At 37.5% G+C, this 19,151-nt stretch overlaps 1 protein-coding gene across 1 annotated transcript in view; it reads left to right on the plus strand.

Annotated features, from left to right (window-relative positions):
- Positions 1-755: 755 nt before the first annotated feature.
- LOC148351844 (zinc finger protein DPF3-like) overlaps positions 756-19,151 on the plus strand; it is a 32,947-nt gene continuing 14,551 nt past the window's right edge. Inside the window, exons 1-3 of the mRNA XM_088354900.1 lie at positions 756-876; positions 12,801-12,961; positions 14,213-14,320. Of these exons, the coding sequence (XP_088211026.1) occupies positions 845-876; positions 12,801-12,961; positions 14,213-14,320 (301 nt within the window). The 5' untranslated portion in view covers positions 756-844. The remainder of the gene's footprint in view (positions 877-12,800; positions 12,962-14,212; positions 14,321-19,151) is intronic.

Consider the following 19,151-nt stretch of genomic DNA (forward strand, 5'->3'; position numbering starts at 1 on the left):
TTTCTTTGTATCTTTGTTTCATTTTTCTTTTTTTTGCACGTTTCTTTCTCTGTCTCTCTCTCTTTGTCTCTCTCTCTCACACACATTATCTCTCTCTCCCTGTCTCTGTCTCTCTCTTTCTCTCACTCTATCTCTTTCACTCTCTTTCCCTCCAACTCTCTTTGTGTCTCTCTTTTTCTTTTATATTTTTCTTTCTCCCCCTTTCCTCTGTATTTCTCTTCCTCTTATTCTTTCTGTGCCTCACTGAATGTGTGTCTTTCTTTCTTTCTTTCTTTTATTCTTTCCCCCCCCCTCTCTCTCTCACCCCAGGGTAAGACCTCCATTTTCAAACTTATTTCTGTTTTTTATTTGCACATTTTAGTCTCTCATCTTTGTCAGGAATACCTTTTAGTGTTCAAACAACTAACTGCAGTCCCATGCACAGGGACAATGTAGTGTTTGCAGTCCTTGCTCTTCTTTCCTCTGCAGCCTCGGATGAAGTGAAGAAAAGCATTCCCATCGAGCTTATTGATGATGCCGTTCAATAATTAATTATTAGTTGAATGAATAATTCAACACGTGCCCGCTCTATGACGTCGTTCTGTGTTTGTAGACTCCCCCTTAAAAGCACTCCAATTCACCCAAGTTTCAACATTTTCTATGACTGAGTCAATAGCATTAAATATAAAGTGCAAGGGAAAACCCTTTAAAATTATTTTGACAGTTCAACAGCGCCAAACCACGCCCAATTCGCACTTATCCTGCGTCTATTGGTCGACGAAACCATAGCGAGATCTGATTGGTCTGTTCCCTTAGGTTTCCGTCAGAACTGCAAGACGCTTATATTGCATTACATTGTGGCAAAATGGCGGCTGTCATTCAGAATCCACTCAAAGCGTAAGTAAATTGAACGTTTTGTGGTTCATTATGAGTAATTACTTTGTAAATGAATTTCACGGCGAAGCTAGCTGTCCGCGCCTGCGAGTCTCGGCCGCGAGTTTCGCCTGTCTGGTTTACATGTTGGTGTACTTCTTGCATGGCAAAGTAGCCTCGATATAGTTGTTTTATTTTCACGAGAATACAAAATGTCGCCTTTATATCTTACATTCTTTTCTGACCTAAGCAGCCTTTCTCGGCTATATATTTTTTTATCACAGACAAGCAAAGTGTTCGAGTCTGTCGACGGTGCTTCGTTTCGTTCGGACGAGTCGAGAGGAGATATATTGTTTAACTCTGTTTTTTTTTTTTGTCGTCGAACAACGCGGAAAGACATCAAGTGACATACCGAAAGTGCTTTCTACTTTTGCATTTTGTCGACATGTCAACTTTGGTCTTGTCGGAGTGCAGACGTGGTCGGGAGCCGGCGAGGGAGGAGGAGGAGGAGGCATTTTGTGTTTGCATACTTGCTGGCCCAATCGACCAAAGTGCCAGTAGAGAAATTTAGGGAGTATGGGGTTTGTGGTGATGTTTTTCCACAATAATATTTGCAATCATATCCACACTCATTCATTGGATGTTCCAACATTCTATTATATCCTTTGTTCTCATGCATTGTCTCATAGGTGCACATAATGTAAAAAAGCAGGTCCCTTTCTTCTTCAACTCTGCAGATTTTGCACACAGAGTCAGTCCTCCTTGTGCAATGAAAGCAAGCGTGCTCCGCTGTGCCTTTAAGTGGAGGAGTGCGAGAGATTAGCCTGATCTGGCCCAGTATCCTGGGCCCATCTGTCAAGAGAGAGATGCTCCAACAGGGAGGAAGTGTTGGGCACAAGCAGGACAAACCATCTGCTCTAGAAAAAAAATGCCCCCTTTGCTCCTTCCTTCCTCGAGACCGGAGCTTGGTCGAATTACCATTGACCATTGTGGCCGTTGCACGTTTGCTTTGTGCGTTGTGGTTTTGCAATTGGATTGGAGATCCGATGCGAGCGGCTCACGCAACATATGGGATTTACGCACACTAGCCAAGGGTCGTAATTCAGCGCGTAATTTATGGCTGAGTGTGTACAGTCTGTGGCCTGTAATGTCTCTGTTCATTTTTGAAGCATGCAGGGTGCTGGTATGTGGTCCTCTTTTTGCCTGAAAAGGCCTAACCTGTAATTCCATCTATTAGAAAATCTCGCTAAATCTGCTTACTGACCAGTATATTTAGAAGTTGTCGTTTAATCAACATACGTTGGTTGAAAGCTGAAAGGCGCAAAACGGCAAAGAACCCAACAAAAACTTCCAATATCCACATCAGTTAGCGCATGCATAATTGCGCTGCGTTGAAGCTAGGATTTTTTTCGTCAAAACATGAGTACCACACTTTTTAGAACCAAGAAAGTGGTGCTAAGAAAAAATGTTTTTCATGGGGGGATTATCGGCATTCAGAGAGACATTAACGATTTAATTTTGTAAGACTATAGTATTTTTCAAATTGATTCCATTTCCTATTTAATTAGGTTCAGTTTATGTTTGATAGACTTGATCAAATGCAGTATGGAATATTTTTGATATACATATGAAAAATAGATAATTTAATATCAACAGAATCTGAAAACATGATTCAGAGATTGTCAATTCTTTCAATGTGCAGTAAAGTCAGGTCTTTAAATACAATAAAATAGTTTTGTGAGCAACATGATGCAAAAAATAAAATGTAAGATTACAATCTATCATCATTAATGTATTGGGAAAATACAAATATAAAATAATCAATTTATAGATTAATGATTTAATGTCAGGTTTTATAAAAAAAAAAAAAATCAGTGTTCATTTTACCTCTGAAAAGTGATAGGACTCGGATGCTCAAAAAACTATGGGTCCCAAATGAGATCTATGGGTCCCCAAAATTTAGTGTTGTCGAGGTTGAAATTGTAAATCGGCGACAAATATATAAATAAATATATAAATCTATATATTCATTCAGTTTTAATCATCACACTTGGTTGGTTTAAGATCAGATAATTGTGTCATTGTAATCCTGTGCAGTCCTTTGAGACATTTTTGTGATTAAGGGCTATATAAATAAATTTGACTTGACTTGACACTTAATTGGTAATATAAAGCAGTTATCACTTCAGATTTGTCAGTTCACAATAATATTGTACATTATACAAAATAATATTGCTGAAATAATAGTATATATATTCATGCAGTTTTAATCACTTCAGTTTTTTCAGATCATATATTCTTCGTGGTTTGCTGTCCGGCCACAGTTGTAATGCCTTCTCAAGGTCCTATTGCAGCAACGGAATTTCCATAGCTAATTTGGGGTTTTCATTGTCGTTGTGCTGATCCAATGTGCTTTTCTGAAAGTTTGTATTGCGAAATGATTTATGCAATCGAGTTTTTTTGTCATGCTGGGTGCACGCATCACAGAACATGTAGCCTCCATTATCATCCTCCTCATAGCGTAACCAGGAATATAATTGAGTCCATTTTGGCAGAAAAGTCCTTTTGTTGCTAAGAGTATTCTTTTGTTTATCTTTCATCGAATCGTTCGCTTCAAAACACGTGTTTTCCCTGCCTTCGCGGTCTTCTGAGGAATTTCTTCGCGTTTTTTTTGTGCCGGAATTATTGTCGTTGTTACCACTTTTTGTATTATGTTTCGAATTATTACCGACACTGAAGAAATTACCAATTTTTTTTTTATTTTGCACCTAACACCAACTGTTTTTACGGAGGCATAATTCTTTCACTCGACAACCACCAAAACAATGACGTCATCTCGAAGCAACGAGATCTCGTTTGCCGAGATCGGCGCGAGACCAAAACAACAATGGCAGATCTGCCTGACGAAAAGGTTGGAGTGCGGTAAATCTTTGTTTGAAAAAAAAAAGTAATCTGGTAATAATAACAATTTGGTGTCAAAAAAGTTGCGTCCCGGGGACGCACGTTAATTTGACACAATGCGTCCCCAGCAAAAATGATGCGTCAAGGACAAGAACGAGAACACTGATTACATTGAGAATTCTTTTTTTTTGTTTACATTTTAAAACCCCAAAACTCGTTATTTTTAATAATAATAATAATAATAATTTCCTTGTATTGTCATTCTGTGTAACAATGTACACAGAACGAAATGTCGATTGCATCTGACCCGATGCAGCCGCAGCCAAGAGAGGGCGCCGCCGACCACTTTTTAAGTCTTAGGAATGACTCGGCCGGGGCGCGAACCCGAACCTCCCAGTCTCAAAGCGGGCGCCTTACCATCTAGGCTACTGAGCTGGTAGGGAAGCAAAATTGAATTTTAAAAGAAAAAAGAAAATTGCTTGTATAAAATTGTTTGCAGTGCAAAAATATAGGTTTACAACAAAATGTTATCTATTTTTGTGTAAGAAAAAAATCCTAATGCGGCATTGATTAATATTAATTTACTGAGAGTATTCAAAAACTTAATCTCCAAATTTATATGATGGACAAACAATAAAAATGTTAAGTATTTTTTATAGAATTGTTTCTAATGAACATAAATCATATAAAGTGTGTTTAAGTGGTAACATGATTGATTGCCTATCAACTTCTCAATAATCACAACCTCATACCTGTTAATATGTTCCAGTGACTAAATTTCTTCCTTTAATAATAACAGAAGTCGGACTTTTAAATCAGACATTTCTTTTATCCAGTGCTTTACCTTAATTTTCATAAATATAGTTATAGTAGTTATAGTAAATATGTAGAGTATTTCTCACTTATTGTCTTATTCTTTCAACTAATATTCTATATGAAGTTGGCGTTTCATTCTAAAACCATACCTCAAAGTAACACAATGAAGTATTTAATCTGCCATTATAAGATTGTGGCTTTTGACTTCATTTCACACTATATTTAGATTTATAATTAGTTGCTCTTGACGCTAATTTGATATTGCTTCAGAGGACCGGTATGACCTTTTTATATTAAGAAGATTGACTTTGGGGAAAAGGTTTCAAATTGGGCAGGAATTATTATTAATCTGAGGTCTTTCTTGCTCATGGAGGACAATCAAGGCTGCAATCTGATTAAGGTGCACTTTGAGTATTAATTGAATCAAGTTGACCAACTTGTAGTATCGACACATTTCAAGGACTAGGTATGTTGTCTGATTTAATAAAACTCGGATGCACATATAATTCTCTGATTTTTAGTCGTAAATGACCAACAAAGATTTTCATCCTGAGTGTCACAAAAATAGGCTATTTTCGCACTTTATATTTAAATGTTTTAAAGATTAGACCGACTCGTCAACTGACCAAAACTATATATTTACCAATGAGGTTTTGTTCAAATGTTATGTCTTTATTTTGCGCTGGGCAATAAATCTAATTAACCTTGAGTAAATCATCATTTTGAAAAGGGTCCAAAAACAATTTTAAATCGTGAAATTTTGGGTAGAAAATCAAGGGTTTGATTTGAGAACTTAAATATAATAACTATTGTTTTATAAACAGCACTAACTAGTCAATTACAATCAAGATAGTCACAATCTATGCGTAGTTGTTTTTTATTTGTTTTTTTTTGCACGAGCAATCAGGATTTACCAAAGCAGAGGTTTTCGAGTGAGTATTTGATCCGTTATTTAATTTTTAATCAATTTAATTGAAAGAATGTGCATGGAGTGGTGTTTACTGTTCAAAACCGGTAATGACCTGATAGACGGATGGAATTGATATTTAAATTTTTGGGCCAAAATTTCTGTATTGAACCCTAAAATATTTGGTCTTCTATCATTAAGGACAATACAAATCTGCAAATATTTATCATAGAGAAACTGAAAATATGATTTTGGAGACCTTTCAATGCAAAAGCCAATCATGAATCTATTTCAAAAGTATTTGTTGATTTGCTTTCATTGTCTTTATTGTCATTGATAACAACGTAGTGAATGTTGTTTGCTACATGATTAGACATGTCACTCCAGAATTAACACGTAATAAAGACTTGAAAAAGAAAAACAAGATAAAATAATGTTGCAATGAAAAGTAGGCATCATAACAGTAGTGCAAAGAAAAGTATTGCAATGACGTTTAACAGCAATAAAAAATTCCAACACGCAAGATATGTATTTTATTTATATTTCCTTGATAATTGATTCAGAGATCAGTTGATAATGCTGATTCGTGGCAATGTCCTGCTTTGAGGCTAGGCAGCAGCTCAAGCCCGCAAAAAGGCTTCTCCTAACCACATATTTGTTGTCTCAATTACCACCCCTCACCCTCAAAACACAGTCACTGAGCCCTGATCAGTATCCAGCATTCAACTGGAGTGGTCTCAAGAGCCGCTTTCCATGTGGCATGGCCTTTGAGTGCGGCTTCCAAGCAGAGTCCACTTCAGGGACCGTTTACAGCTGGCGCGCTCTTTTGTAAGCCGATATGTCACATCGCGTTCCATCACTGATGAGTGCTGATGTCGAGGAACGGCAGTCAAAAGCACAGCTTGGCATCTGATGAGCGTTTACAAAAATGTGTCACAGGTATTGAATAATTACGATTTGGTGTTTAAATCCTTTCCCTGCTTTGACATGTTTTTGGGAAGGGACTGTTAAGTTATTTTTTTCAACCCATTTCCTGGCCTCTTAACCCAGTCACTGCGAGCCTCGCTAAAACGGAGCTTTGACGTCTATAGCTGTCGGCAGCATAGGTAGATGGATCTTTGATGTCCATACCTGTATATGGCAGCAAATTAGACACGTCACACAAAAGGGTTTTCCTTGTTTGTGTTCGATCGAAATCAAAGCTGATTCCCAGAGTCATACGTCACAATTCTGTAAATCTATTATTTTTTCCAATACCCTTAATAACGTCAGGGTTTATTTTAGATAATATCAAATGTTTTGGGATCTCATTAATATTGGTTGTTTTTTTTGTATATGCTGTGAAAGTGCCAAATCCGAAAGACTAGAGCACTTATTATATAGATGACATTTGAAAAGGCATTTGATTGTATCTAATTATCAAAGTATTTTAAAGTACCAGAGACCACTATTAGAATGGAGAAAAAATAGTTGTCCTGAAACATATAAACACAAAAAACATGACGAGGGAAACAGCTTTTTGATGTACCTGATGAATAATCGGACCTTGAAGGAAATCAAATAAATAAATTGTTAATTTTATGTTGGTTTTATGTTTATAATTTACGTTTTCAATAAATGATTTTAATCATGGCCGCTGATAATCCACAAAGTTTTTTAAGTGAAACAAAAATTAGGTTTCAACACGAGTGCGCGTCATACACGAATAAACACGGTAGTTTTTTCCTATCATCACGGCTATACTTTATTTTGGGACTGCTGACTCATAATTCTACTTATTTCAAGCTTTAACCAAGAGATAAAATGATCGTTTCTATTATGGTAATTTGAACTGATGTTCTGTTTTAGAAAATGGGAATTAACTTTCAAACATTAAGGCAAACATTTTGAATAAAATAAGAGATTAATAAACCATGAAACATTTTTATAAGCCCCCTATCATGAAGGACATAACATTTTGATGTATATAACCAGGTATTTTAAGATGAAACAAAGTTATAGTATTGAAAACAACTAAATCCATAAGATTTTCGAATAATCATTTCACTGCTAATCTGTTCATGAATCGCATAAAGATAAATTAAAGCGTATAATAGCTTTCGTGGAGTAAAAAAAAAAATCTGTTTTTTTTTCAGTTTTTTCCCTTCTTGGAATAATACAAAGTAACGTTTAGAGTGGAAAATTAGGGAATCATAACATCATAGAATGTTTCAAATTTAAATTGCTTAATTTTGCACAAGTCATTTGTTTTTATTAAAGAATCCCCCCACCGCCCCAAAAAGAAATTTAAAAATGAGTAATTCTATTAAGAATCCATAAAATTAGTTCCTAAACATTCCATAAAGGCACAAAAAAAAACACATTGGCATTAAAGATACGTTTTTTTCCCCCGTCATGACAGAATGGTTTGAAAAACTTTTCAAGTTGTGAGGTCGATTTTCAATTTTCTTGCTGTTTTTGCATTTTACTTTCTTGGTTTCTCAGCGTACCTGCAACTGCCCACTTGCCCCTTTGTCCTCGCACACTGTGGCTTTGTCCGAGGCGCAATGTATGCGTCTTTGTGTGGATGGAATTCCTGAGGCGGCTGTTAGCTTAAATGCACGTTTTCTCGCCGCGAGCGAGGACTGGAGGTGGAGCCAATGGGGGGTGAGAGCAGGACAAGCGAGGCACCCTCCTGCCTCCCCAGGTCCACTTAACTATTCCAGACTCGATTCGATACCTCCAGCTCATTAATTTGCCTTGAAAATGGCTGTCTCCCTTAGATTGTTACTGCAAACACATGGTTTGCAGAAGAGGAATCAAACACAGCACCTTTACATAGGGTTCGTACTGGTGCTTGAAAATCCTTAAAAAAATCTTGTATTATGTGTTTTCAAGGTTTGTAAATGCTTGAAATTGTTGCCATGTTTCTCAGTAGTCTGACTATAGACGACACATTAAATGAAACAAAATAAAATCAGTCTGCTTGAAAATGAAGGTGACACACCTGCTATGGGGGCTGCTATTGCTTTTCTTCTTTCCTCGTGATTGTCGCAGCTGGCATTAGTTTGTATGGTGTTGTCCTGTCAAGTGCCATTCCTTCCTAGAAGCATTAAGGACAGGTGCATCACACCAAGATGTCAGGGGGGGTGAAGTTCTAATGAATGATGGCTAGAAAACCGAAAATACAAACAATGGCTAAAACATGTAACAGATCTATGTACAACACGCTGCAGAGTAAAATAAAAAGTGATCCAACTCTCCACAATGTATTCACAAAGACGACGACTACCTTGACTATGTTTTTTCTTACCATTTGCTACTTGCTACTCCTGAACAGAGCACTAAGAAATGTGTATTAGCGCAAGGATTATGTATTATTAAGGACATTTATTATGGGACATGTAAAAAATTAATGTACCGTTTCCCAATGGTAAATTGTAATGGGAAGAACTTGCTGCAACTGATAATGTAAGATACACATGACATATTTGTCATTTTTACCCATCACCTACATGGGGAGAGTCTTGTCTCAAAACATTTTTACACACTGTTGTTCAATTATTTTCGTGATTTACTCAAGATCTAAAAATCATATGTCTTGATAAATCCACATGCGACGTAGCTTAGCGGCGCACGCATTGTTGAGGCAGAAATGCGCGTTAGATTATACAAACCGAGTGACAGATAAAGATGGTACATAGTAATGTCTCAAATAAACACGAAGGATGTGTAAGCGGGGTAGCACGGCAGTGCAGTGGTTAGCACATGTGCAGCACAGTTCTGAGGTCTTGAGATCAAACCTCCTGTGTGGAGTTTGCATATTCTTTCCGTGCCTGGTTGGGTTTCCTCCGGACACTCAGGTTTCTCCCACATTCCAAAAACATGCGTGTCAGGTTAATTGGCCGGTCCAAATTGTCCCTAGGTGTGAATGAGCGAGCAAATTGTCTATCCCTGTGTGCCCTGCAACTGGCTGGCAACCAGTTCAGGGTGTCCCCTGCCCACTGCCCAAAGATAGCTGGGATGGGCTCCAGCACCCCCGCGACCCTACTGAGGATAAGTGGTGCAGCTAATGGATGGATGGATGGATGTGTAAGCAGCTACATAGTGACTTTATTTTAGTGGTCGAAATAAAAAAAAAATAAAAAAACGTTCTTTTGGTGGCACTGTTTTGTCTTACCTTTTTACCTCATACATAACGCCAGTCCGTACTAGTTAAGTAACTAGTAAAATATAACTTCATGCCAGCAAGTTAAATAGAAGAAAATATTGTCTCAGATGACCAGTTCAATCACACTTACAGTAGCTTAGTTTGCCCATAAGTTACACTTTAAAAGACTTTTCTGGGTTTGCACCCACATTACATACATTCTTAGTGTTTGTGCGATCAAATATAATAATTTTAACCACTATGAATCAATATTAATTATTAATAGTAAAATAATGTATTATTTATTTTTTTGAATTGATACCGAAGAAATTAGAAAATTGGCTTTGAAAATGAATGAAAAACAAGAGAACAAACCATGTTTTCAATTTGGCCTTTATCTTAGACGTCATTAAATTAGAACCTGCCATTGTGCCCGCCGCCCGGCCGAAATTAATTAAGTAGGCTAATTACCATAGCAGGCACGTGGCAGAGATTGAAGGTTTGACTGTGAAATATCCTTCGCCATCCTGCTCTGAATATTAACTCTGGACGCTTGGGGACAATGGAAGTCTCGTTGGTGCTCAGGAAAGTGGAACTAAGTCCTAGGAGTCTTAAGGAAAGGAGCCAATAACACGCTTGATAAATGCTCATTTTGGGTTCACCTGCCATTTAATAACCACTTTGTCATGTTCTTGTACATTGTGGTCATTATTATTTAGTGAGTGTAATAATGAAATGAAGGCCTGATTAACATCGATTTTTAAAATGACCACCGATTATTTGGTGGATTAAGGTGTTCACGACCAGCCCAGTTCTATTCAAATTGAATTGTAATGTACATATTTTCATCAACTACCACAATACCTTTTTTGTCCCTTACAACAAAGATGAGAAAATCTCAATTGTTTTTTTCTTCAGTAGTCAGTATTGGTATTTTTGAAATATAGTTCTAAAATTGCATGTTGCAGTTTAAGCATCACAGTCCTCGTTCCAGTGTAAAAACAATGCACAGACATGATTCTACTTCACACCGTTTTCATTCAGCATTTAATATTCTATGTGAAACATTAAAACAAAAAAATAATCCCTTTGCAAAATGACGAGATCGACGAATTACAATCAGCAGCTAATCAATTGCTGTTACCAGTCAATTAATTGTCTTGGCACTAAATTAAAAATGAAAGTTTTTTTTTTTACTGAAAATATCTACTGCTATCCTTTATCCCAGGGGGTTCAAACTCATTTTAACTCGGGGGCGACACGATAGAACAGACATTATCTCGGGGAGAGAGGAAGAGAGAGCGAGAGGGAGAGAGATGGAGAGAGATGGAGATGATTGTTTTTATTTAAAAAAAAAAAAAAAAAACTGTCCTGAAATGTGTATTTCTTTTTCTCATTGGCGTCCCCACTTAGATTCCCACCATCTTTGTTTGGCAGGATGCCGCCACGCTTTGCTCTGAGGCAATGGCCCTCGCTCGTATGGGAAAGTTTCAATATCACGTAGCGGTATTGGGCTAATATGAGGCTACAATTCAGACTACAATTTGGTATTTTCTGTAATCAACTTATGATTATTTGTACAGCCTTTTATCACAAGTCTCAATGCGCCACACAGACCACTATTACATGATCCATTGATCTGAAACCTACATGAGAGACAGGAAAACCTCCAGGCAATACATTTTCTGGGGTGTTTTAGCATTGTTATGAATGTTTTTTCTTTTTTTTTTCTGTAGAACTTGTCATTACCTAATCTTTCTGGGCCTGTATAGTGGTCAATCTGTAGGGTCCTTGGGCGGATCCTTAATATTGTTTTTGATCGGGCTGCCCATCACGATACCATTTATTTACCAAATATGGCTTCATAACAATAAAAGACATATCTAACGAGGATCTTCTTTCAGCATGATCAAAGATTAGCAATCAACGCAATGCAGTCTGGACAATAATCTTGTATGACGCTGTGTATTTTAGATACAATATGTATGAATAAATATTATTTGTTATAAACATATTGTTTATAAATGTATAAAAAGTCTCAGTTTTGGGAAAACGTCTTATATTTGGATATGTGCGGTGTGGTTCATTTTGTATGAAATGTTGTACTAGTATCAGAACTCGGTATCTGTGAATACTCAAATTAGAATACAATTTATTGTCATTGCAACATGTCAAATGCACAAAAAAAATTAAAACGCCTAAGTTAAAAAATATATACTAAAGGTAATAGCATAAGAATAAACAATAGAAGTGTATCATCCCTGGTCCTTCTTGCACAAGCTCTGTCTATGCGTGGTTAACTGGTGCTTTATTTTCCAGCCTTTAAGTTGATAATTGCCTTTAGTTAGAAGCTATTTTTCCATTTTAGTAATTGTTAACTTGATGGTCCTGATTCATTTGAAAGCCAATAAGCAATCGATCAGCTTTAAATATATGTTGTCTGCTTCCCCAACAACTAATACCGTATTTTCCGGAGTTTGGATGTTAAGTGGGGACTGTATGAGAGTGTGATTGTGCCGACTGTGTTGTATGGTGCAGAGACTTGGAGCCTGAACGCAGGTTTGAGAAAGAAATTAAATGTTTTTGAGATGAAGTGTTTGAGGAGTATGTTAGGAGTGACAAGATTGGATGGATTGAGAAATGAAATTGTGAGAGACAGAACTGGAGTAGTAGTGGAACTGAGCAAGCGATGTGGATAAGAGAGTACTCGGTTGGTTTGGACACATGAAGAGGATGGATGGGGAGCGAATGTTGAGCAGAATTAAATAGAAGGAGTCCAAGACGAAGGCAGCGATTGACGTGGATGGATGGTGTTATGAGTGCACTGCAGAGGTCTCTAAGGGATGGGCAGGGAATCCGGATTAATGCGGCAAGGGTAAACCAGTGAAAGCTGTCGGGCCCTGCTGTTGAACAGAAGAGTGTGTTGTGTCACCCCAACCCGAGTGACACGGCCGCTTTCTTGTGTCCCGTTTCTTCTGGAAAGACGAAAACATGACCAACTTGGGTGCCGAGGTGCTTAACTTGTTTGGGCATTTGGGTTGGCCATGGTCAAAAAAATAAAATGAATTTATGTGTGTTTTTTGCTACTCAGTATCAGTCGTGTACAATTGATATTGGTCCATCACTACTAAATACATGAGCATTTGTAACTGTAGCAAAAATGCAACACATGCTAAATATGTATTTGCCGGACAGGTTGGGTGACCAGTTCTACAAGGACGCCATCGAGCAGTGCCGCAGCTACAACGCTCGCCTGTGTGCCGAGCGCAGCGTGCGCCTTCCATTCCTCGACTCGCAAACGGGCGTGGCTCAGAATAACTGCTACATATGGATGGAACGCCATCACCGCAGCCCAGGTTTGTGAACACAAAGTCTGTTTAAAAAAACCCTCCAGTGCATGCTGCTCAACGCAATGTGACCCTAATCTCTTCATTGAATAGATTTAACCTTTGCTCATAGCAGATCTTGATACAATGCAGATGTTCTTATTTACTTGAAATGCTGTAGTTAGTTTACCTTGGTATTCAGTGACACCCTGTTTCCACTAACATTTTGTGACGATTGCAGTGAGCGCCAAGATTTAAAAAAGTTGTTGAATGAAGTCTGTTATGGATTCTGTAAACTGTAAATTGTAAATTTATTATTTGGACTTTTTCCCATACATTTTCAATATTGTTTGAATTTTAAATGTCTAAATTCACTTCAAGGTAGTTAATTTTATTTTAAATTTGCAATTATTGAATGGCAAATTTTGAAATTTAAAGATTCTCACTAGTTTTAATTAGCAAAAATAAACCCATTAGAATGAATGTATCTGTGTGATTCTATTTGAAATTTCACATTTGTTGAGTTACTATTATGTCCTTGATAGTTAAAAAACAATCTATCTACCTTGGTCATATCCCTCAAGAGGGGTGACCAATAAAACAATAGCGTTCTTTAAATAGTATCAGATTAAATGGAAATATATCTCATCTCATCTTATTAGCCACACCGCTTATCCTCAGTAGGGTCGCGGGGGTGCTGGAGCTCATCCCAGCAATCATCGGGCAGTGGGCCATTATTGCTCTTTTTTTCCCCCTTTTTTGTGAAATGTTTAATATCATTGGCTACATGTATTTTTTATTTTTTTGACATTTTTCCCTTTTGTTTGTATGGTAAAATATTGACTCCAAAAATAATGGAATATTAAGTTGTTCCTGTAATTCAGCAGTTTCTATTTTTGTAATAAGTGGGCAAAAAATATTGTATTCTAGTCATTACATTTTTTTTAATTATTGCGTGCTATGTCTTAGTTTTTACTTTTCTCAATAAAATGCTATGCTTTTAAAATATCCAGATTGTTTAAGTACTTATGAGATTTTTTGGGGTTCCTAAATGTCAAATTTAGGGTTTAAACATGGAAAAGGTAAATTCTTCATTCTCAATAGATTCAGTGTGCACTATTTCAAGGGATGTGTCTGCAAATAGATGTCTCGAAGAAAAAAATGACTCAAGACAAGAATTCAGATTGTTGGCACACAGTGTCCTCTGAACCGGATCCAAGAGTATCTGTTATACCTATCGTCTTTCACAAGCATCGTTACACCAAGCGGTTTGTTCCACAGGGGTTGCAGCTGGGCAGATGTACACGTACCCGGCCCGTTGCTGGCGGAAAAAAAGACGGCTGCACACCGCCACCGACCCCAGCCTGGGCATCTTTGGGCTCAAGCTCAGTAAGTACTAAATTTACCCATTTTTTTTAATTTTCATTGACAATGTGAAAGAATCTCACTAAAATGTCCCCGTGAGGAGGTACAGCAAAAAAGACTGCCAGTCATTTTTCCACAGGATGAATTCCGACCATATTTACCCGGGTGTTGAATTTGTTTTGTGAGGAGAGGACGTAATTAGACTTAGCGCTGCTGAGAGCAGCAGCCGGTCCACCGCAGAGCGTATTTAATAATAAATGTTATGGAATAAAGTCGGGCCTTCTCCCCCGTGTCTCTATAGAAGTTCCATTGACCCTGCTTATAGCCTCCCACTATTGACTTCAGCTTGTTTTCAGCACTTTAGCAGTCCTTTTATTTCCTTGATTGTTTTTCAAGTGGTTTTTTTGCTCAATGAACCTGTTGGATGTTTTACTAATTTAAACTCGACACAATTAATTGCTCATGCTGTTAGTGATACTGAGCCACTGTCGACGTCAAACTTTTATTTTCCATTGAAATCGACGGTCGGTTAATGAGTTAAATGAGTTTTTGACCCATATCTAAGGTACACATGCTTTACATTGAGTTCAACCCCCACCGTGCATTTGAAGTTGATGCCGCTTTGGTTTTCTTATTGATTGTTGCTCACGGCGGTTTATTGATAAATCCCATTGATCTCTAACCAAAGGTTGGAGAAGTGTGTGTGTGTGAATTCAGAACAGAAATTATGGAACACATGCAACGTAAAAAGATGGGAAAAAAACAACAAGATGTTATTTATTGTAGTGTTTTCTTGAAAGGGAGTGTGTGCAATTTTTAAGGTACATTTGGAAAGAAGCATTCGTATTGACATAAATTAAAAGTAATTGATACATGTTTTTATTTTAGAATGAATTTATGTACTCTAGCTAAAATAAGGGTGTTATTTCGTTTTAAAAACGGGTTACTTTCCTTGTTACATGTCGGGGTTTTTTTTTCCAGAAAATGTTCCCTTTGAACTCTAGGTAAACTCTTAAGCCCGAACCCGGCCTGAAAGTTGGGTTGGGCCTAAAATCTTAATCATTTAGTTCGGGTTCAGGCTGGGCTTTTCTTTCGCTAACTTCTTTAGTTTTATTATCCACCTGTCATAGTGATTTGTTTCTTTTTCTTTGTGGAGGATCCCCATGATGGTTTCTGCTCCTCTGTCGAGCGCACAGATGCGGGCTGCGACGGGTGGATAAATTAAAAAATAAAAAAGTTAGAAGTTTTTCCATCTCAAACGAAAAAAATATTTGCAACAGTTATTGTAGGGAAAAAATTGAATCGTTGAGTGTACTTGACACACAATTCTAGATCCATGACATATTCAGAAATACAAAGATTATTGTCATATGTACTGAAAATTGGTTATTCTCAACCTTTTTTTAGCCAATGCACCATTTTTCCTTTAAAAGGCACATCATCTGTAAAAAATTAAAATAAAAAACAATTTCCACCACCAGATTCATATTTATTTTTTTAACCTTAAGTTATTATGGTACCAAAATTGATGGCATTAAACATATTTCATCATTTGTGGTCACCTTAACTCAAGAGGTAATGAAATGAATTCATTTAGTTTATTGATCATGCATGTTTTTCAATTTTTACCATATTTCATCTAGATTTTAGTTTTTGAAAACTAAAAAACATAATTAAAATGAGTAATAATCAGCTGCTTTTTGAACATAGAAGTTTCCTACGTTCTTTTTAGTAAGTTATGAAATTAATAAGTTTAGTAAGCTGTGATTTTACTTTATTTGATTTATATTATTCTTAAACAGCTTAATCAAATAAAACAAGTTGTTAAATACATTTCCCAGTACTACCTTGCAAGCACATATTTAGTATTTTTAAAAAAAGAGATGTAGGTGTAGTATGTGGTACAGTACTGACATAGTTGAATCTTTGACACTTGGTTGAACACTGAACCAAAGCAATGATACAGTACAATGTCTCTGACCACCAGTGTGCCCTGGCACGGTGTACTTAATAGTACTAGCTAGCAATTTCCCTGGCTCCTCTCTTGTGTTTCCCGCCACAAAAAATTATATATCCCTATGTTTTGTACAAAAAAAATAAACACCCCACAGAAGAAGTGACATTTATTTGGAATAACTCACAAATACTATGTCCTTAAGCTCAATTTACAAAAATGTGGCCTTTGTGGCCATTATATGCCAATGGATTTATGAAATACTCCTCAAGTGATGGAAGAATATCGGTCAAGCTCAGCTGAGCTTTGAAGTCCAAAGCAAACTGCACAGATGGCATTTGAAATAAGGGCTGTGTTTCCCAAACACTGTCTATTTCCCTTTTTTTCCACTGAGACCCCCAACTTGACCCCTCCTTTTTCCATTATCTGTGCTGTGTCAGGGAGAGCCAGGCAAAAGTGACATCACACGCATCGATCCATCCATTATCTGGACCGCTTATCCTCAGTAGGGTCGCGGGGGTGCTGGAGCCCATCCCAGCCATCTTTGAGCAGTGGGCAGGGGACACCCTGAACTGGTTGCCAGCCAGTCGCAGGGCACACAGAGACGGACAAGTCACTCGCTTGTTCATTCCTAGGGACAATTTGGACTGAACAATTACTCTGACATGCATGTTTTTGGAATGTGGGAAGAAACCGGAGTGCCCGGAGGAAACCCACGCAAGTACAGGGAGAACAAGCAAACTCCACACAGGGAAGGTTCGATCTCATGACCTCAGAACTGTGCCGCACACGCGCTAACCACTGCGCTACCGTGCTGCACTCGCATCGATCCAACTACCGTAAATTCTGGACTACAAGCGTCTTCTTTTTTGCCACTTTTGAAACACCGCAGCTTTAAATACGATTTAGCTTGTTCTTTGCCACAAGGGGGCCCTTCCCACAGATCTCCCCAGTGTCCGGCTCAAAAATAAATCCTCACCTGTAACATCTTTCTGTGTAAATATCTAAGAAAATGTCGAGCATTAAAAACCTGGACATCTGGAAACATTTCTTCGAGAGCATTTAGTCTACGTTTTCGCCAACATTATTCATATAATACACAACAGGAGCAAAACGGGAGGTATGTACTTAATTTGATATTTACAATCGACTCGACATTTGCACCCACAAATCAATGCTTCAATTTAAATTTTAATTGAACAGCGGTGGAAGTTATCTATAAAAACGCTTCAGTTCTTTCAGTGTTTCATTAGCGTCAATGTCATGAAGCTGAAGTTTCCTTTAATCCACAAAGAACAATGACAAGCGAAGTCCATTATTGTGGCAAACACAGATGACCAACAAAAAACACAACAACCAGAAAGACATGTTTTTGTGACACAGCCCTCCTTCACGTTTCCTTTGTGCAGATGTAAATGTAATCGAAGGTTCTAGATGGTGGTGTAAATCAGGTCCAAGTGCTGTTACCATGGCTCAAAATGCATACACCTTGCAATAACCAGGCTCGTCCTTTGCCCTCAAGGACAAGAAGACAAGAGTATGAGGTCAACGCCACTCATAAGCTATAGAATATAAGTATGTCCTAAAGGTACTTAATGTAGTATTTGACCACCACGATGGTACAGTATTGTCTAATGCGAATGAAAAACAGTGCCAATTGAGCACATTGTAGCAGCAAGATGCTAGAAAAACATTGTGGCAACTAAAAAGGTATAGATACCGCTATGTAAGAGAAATAAAAAAAATCGACCTATGAATATCAATTTTTAAAAATAGCATTGATATGATAGGCAAAAATACATAAACTATTATTCAAATCATTGTGTTTACTAAATGAAGGCTTTTTGAATCACTCGTGGGCACTATATATTACACACTGTCCCTTTAAGGATCAATTTAAACACTTCCACTGGGGTTACAAATCATATCCCAAGAGAGAGCTCAGCATTCCACAGCATTGAGACCGGAACGTGGGGATTCCTTACTTGCTTTTGAAATCGTTAGAACCAACATTTCCCGAGCAAAGGCTCCGAGCAGGAATGTAGGGGGGGCAATTAAATCGGAAAGATAAGATGTTTCAACTCCATTCAACACTTTGTATGTCACAAACAGAACCTTAAAATCACATCTTAAACTGACTAGGAGCAAGTGCAGGTTAGCTAAAGTAGAGGTAATGTGATTAAACTTTCTGTTCCTAGTTGCAACATTTTGTACCAGTGGCAATTATTTTATACTAGACTTAGACATGCTAGAGATCAGAGAGCAGTACATCACAGTAATCTTGATAAGGGGTAACAAACACATACGTTATAATCCAGGCATCAGACTAGGACAGCAAAGAAGGAATTTTCGCAATGCACGAAGATGAAAAAAAAGCTATTCTAATAATGTTCTCAACGTGTTACTGAAACGACAGATTAGGGCCAAATGAGAGGTAGGATCTAAACCATGAGAGGAAAGTTCCTGAGACACAATCCATTTTTCTACCCGATCTAATAAAATATTGTGGTCCACTGTGTCAAAGGCAGCGTCGACCTAATGAGTTCACTCTGAACACTTTCCAAAAAGAAAAATACAAGCATAAAGTGCAGTTATTTTTTTTTTAAATATTTGCCCTCTTCCAGATTTTCTGTGTTTTTTTTTTTTTTTTGAGTGATAAATATACAAAAACACAGACATCAGGAAGGGGGCAAATGTTTTTTCACGGCACTGTATAGCCGCGGTGGAAAAAAAAGCTTTGACAGTCTCTGTTAAAACATTCTTAATAGAGAAAATGTTTAACATTGAACTTTTTAAGGACACCTCCAACGGTGCTACCCCGGTGCGGCTCGTAGGTAGACAAAATTCAGATTTGTTCTTAAATATGCACATGTGTATTTTAATCACTCTGTAGTATCGAAA

The sequence above is a fragment of the Urocampus carinirostris genome, chromosome 15, assembly GCF_059441175.1.
Source record: "Urocampus carinirostris isolate Australia breed hairy pipefish chromosome 15, RoL_Ucar_1.0, whole genome shotgun sequence".
Taxonomy (NCBI): domain Eukaryota; kingdom Metazoa; phylum Chordata; class Actinopteri; order Syngnathiformes; family Syngnathidae; genus Urocampus; species Urocampus carinirostris.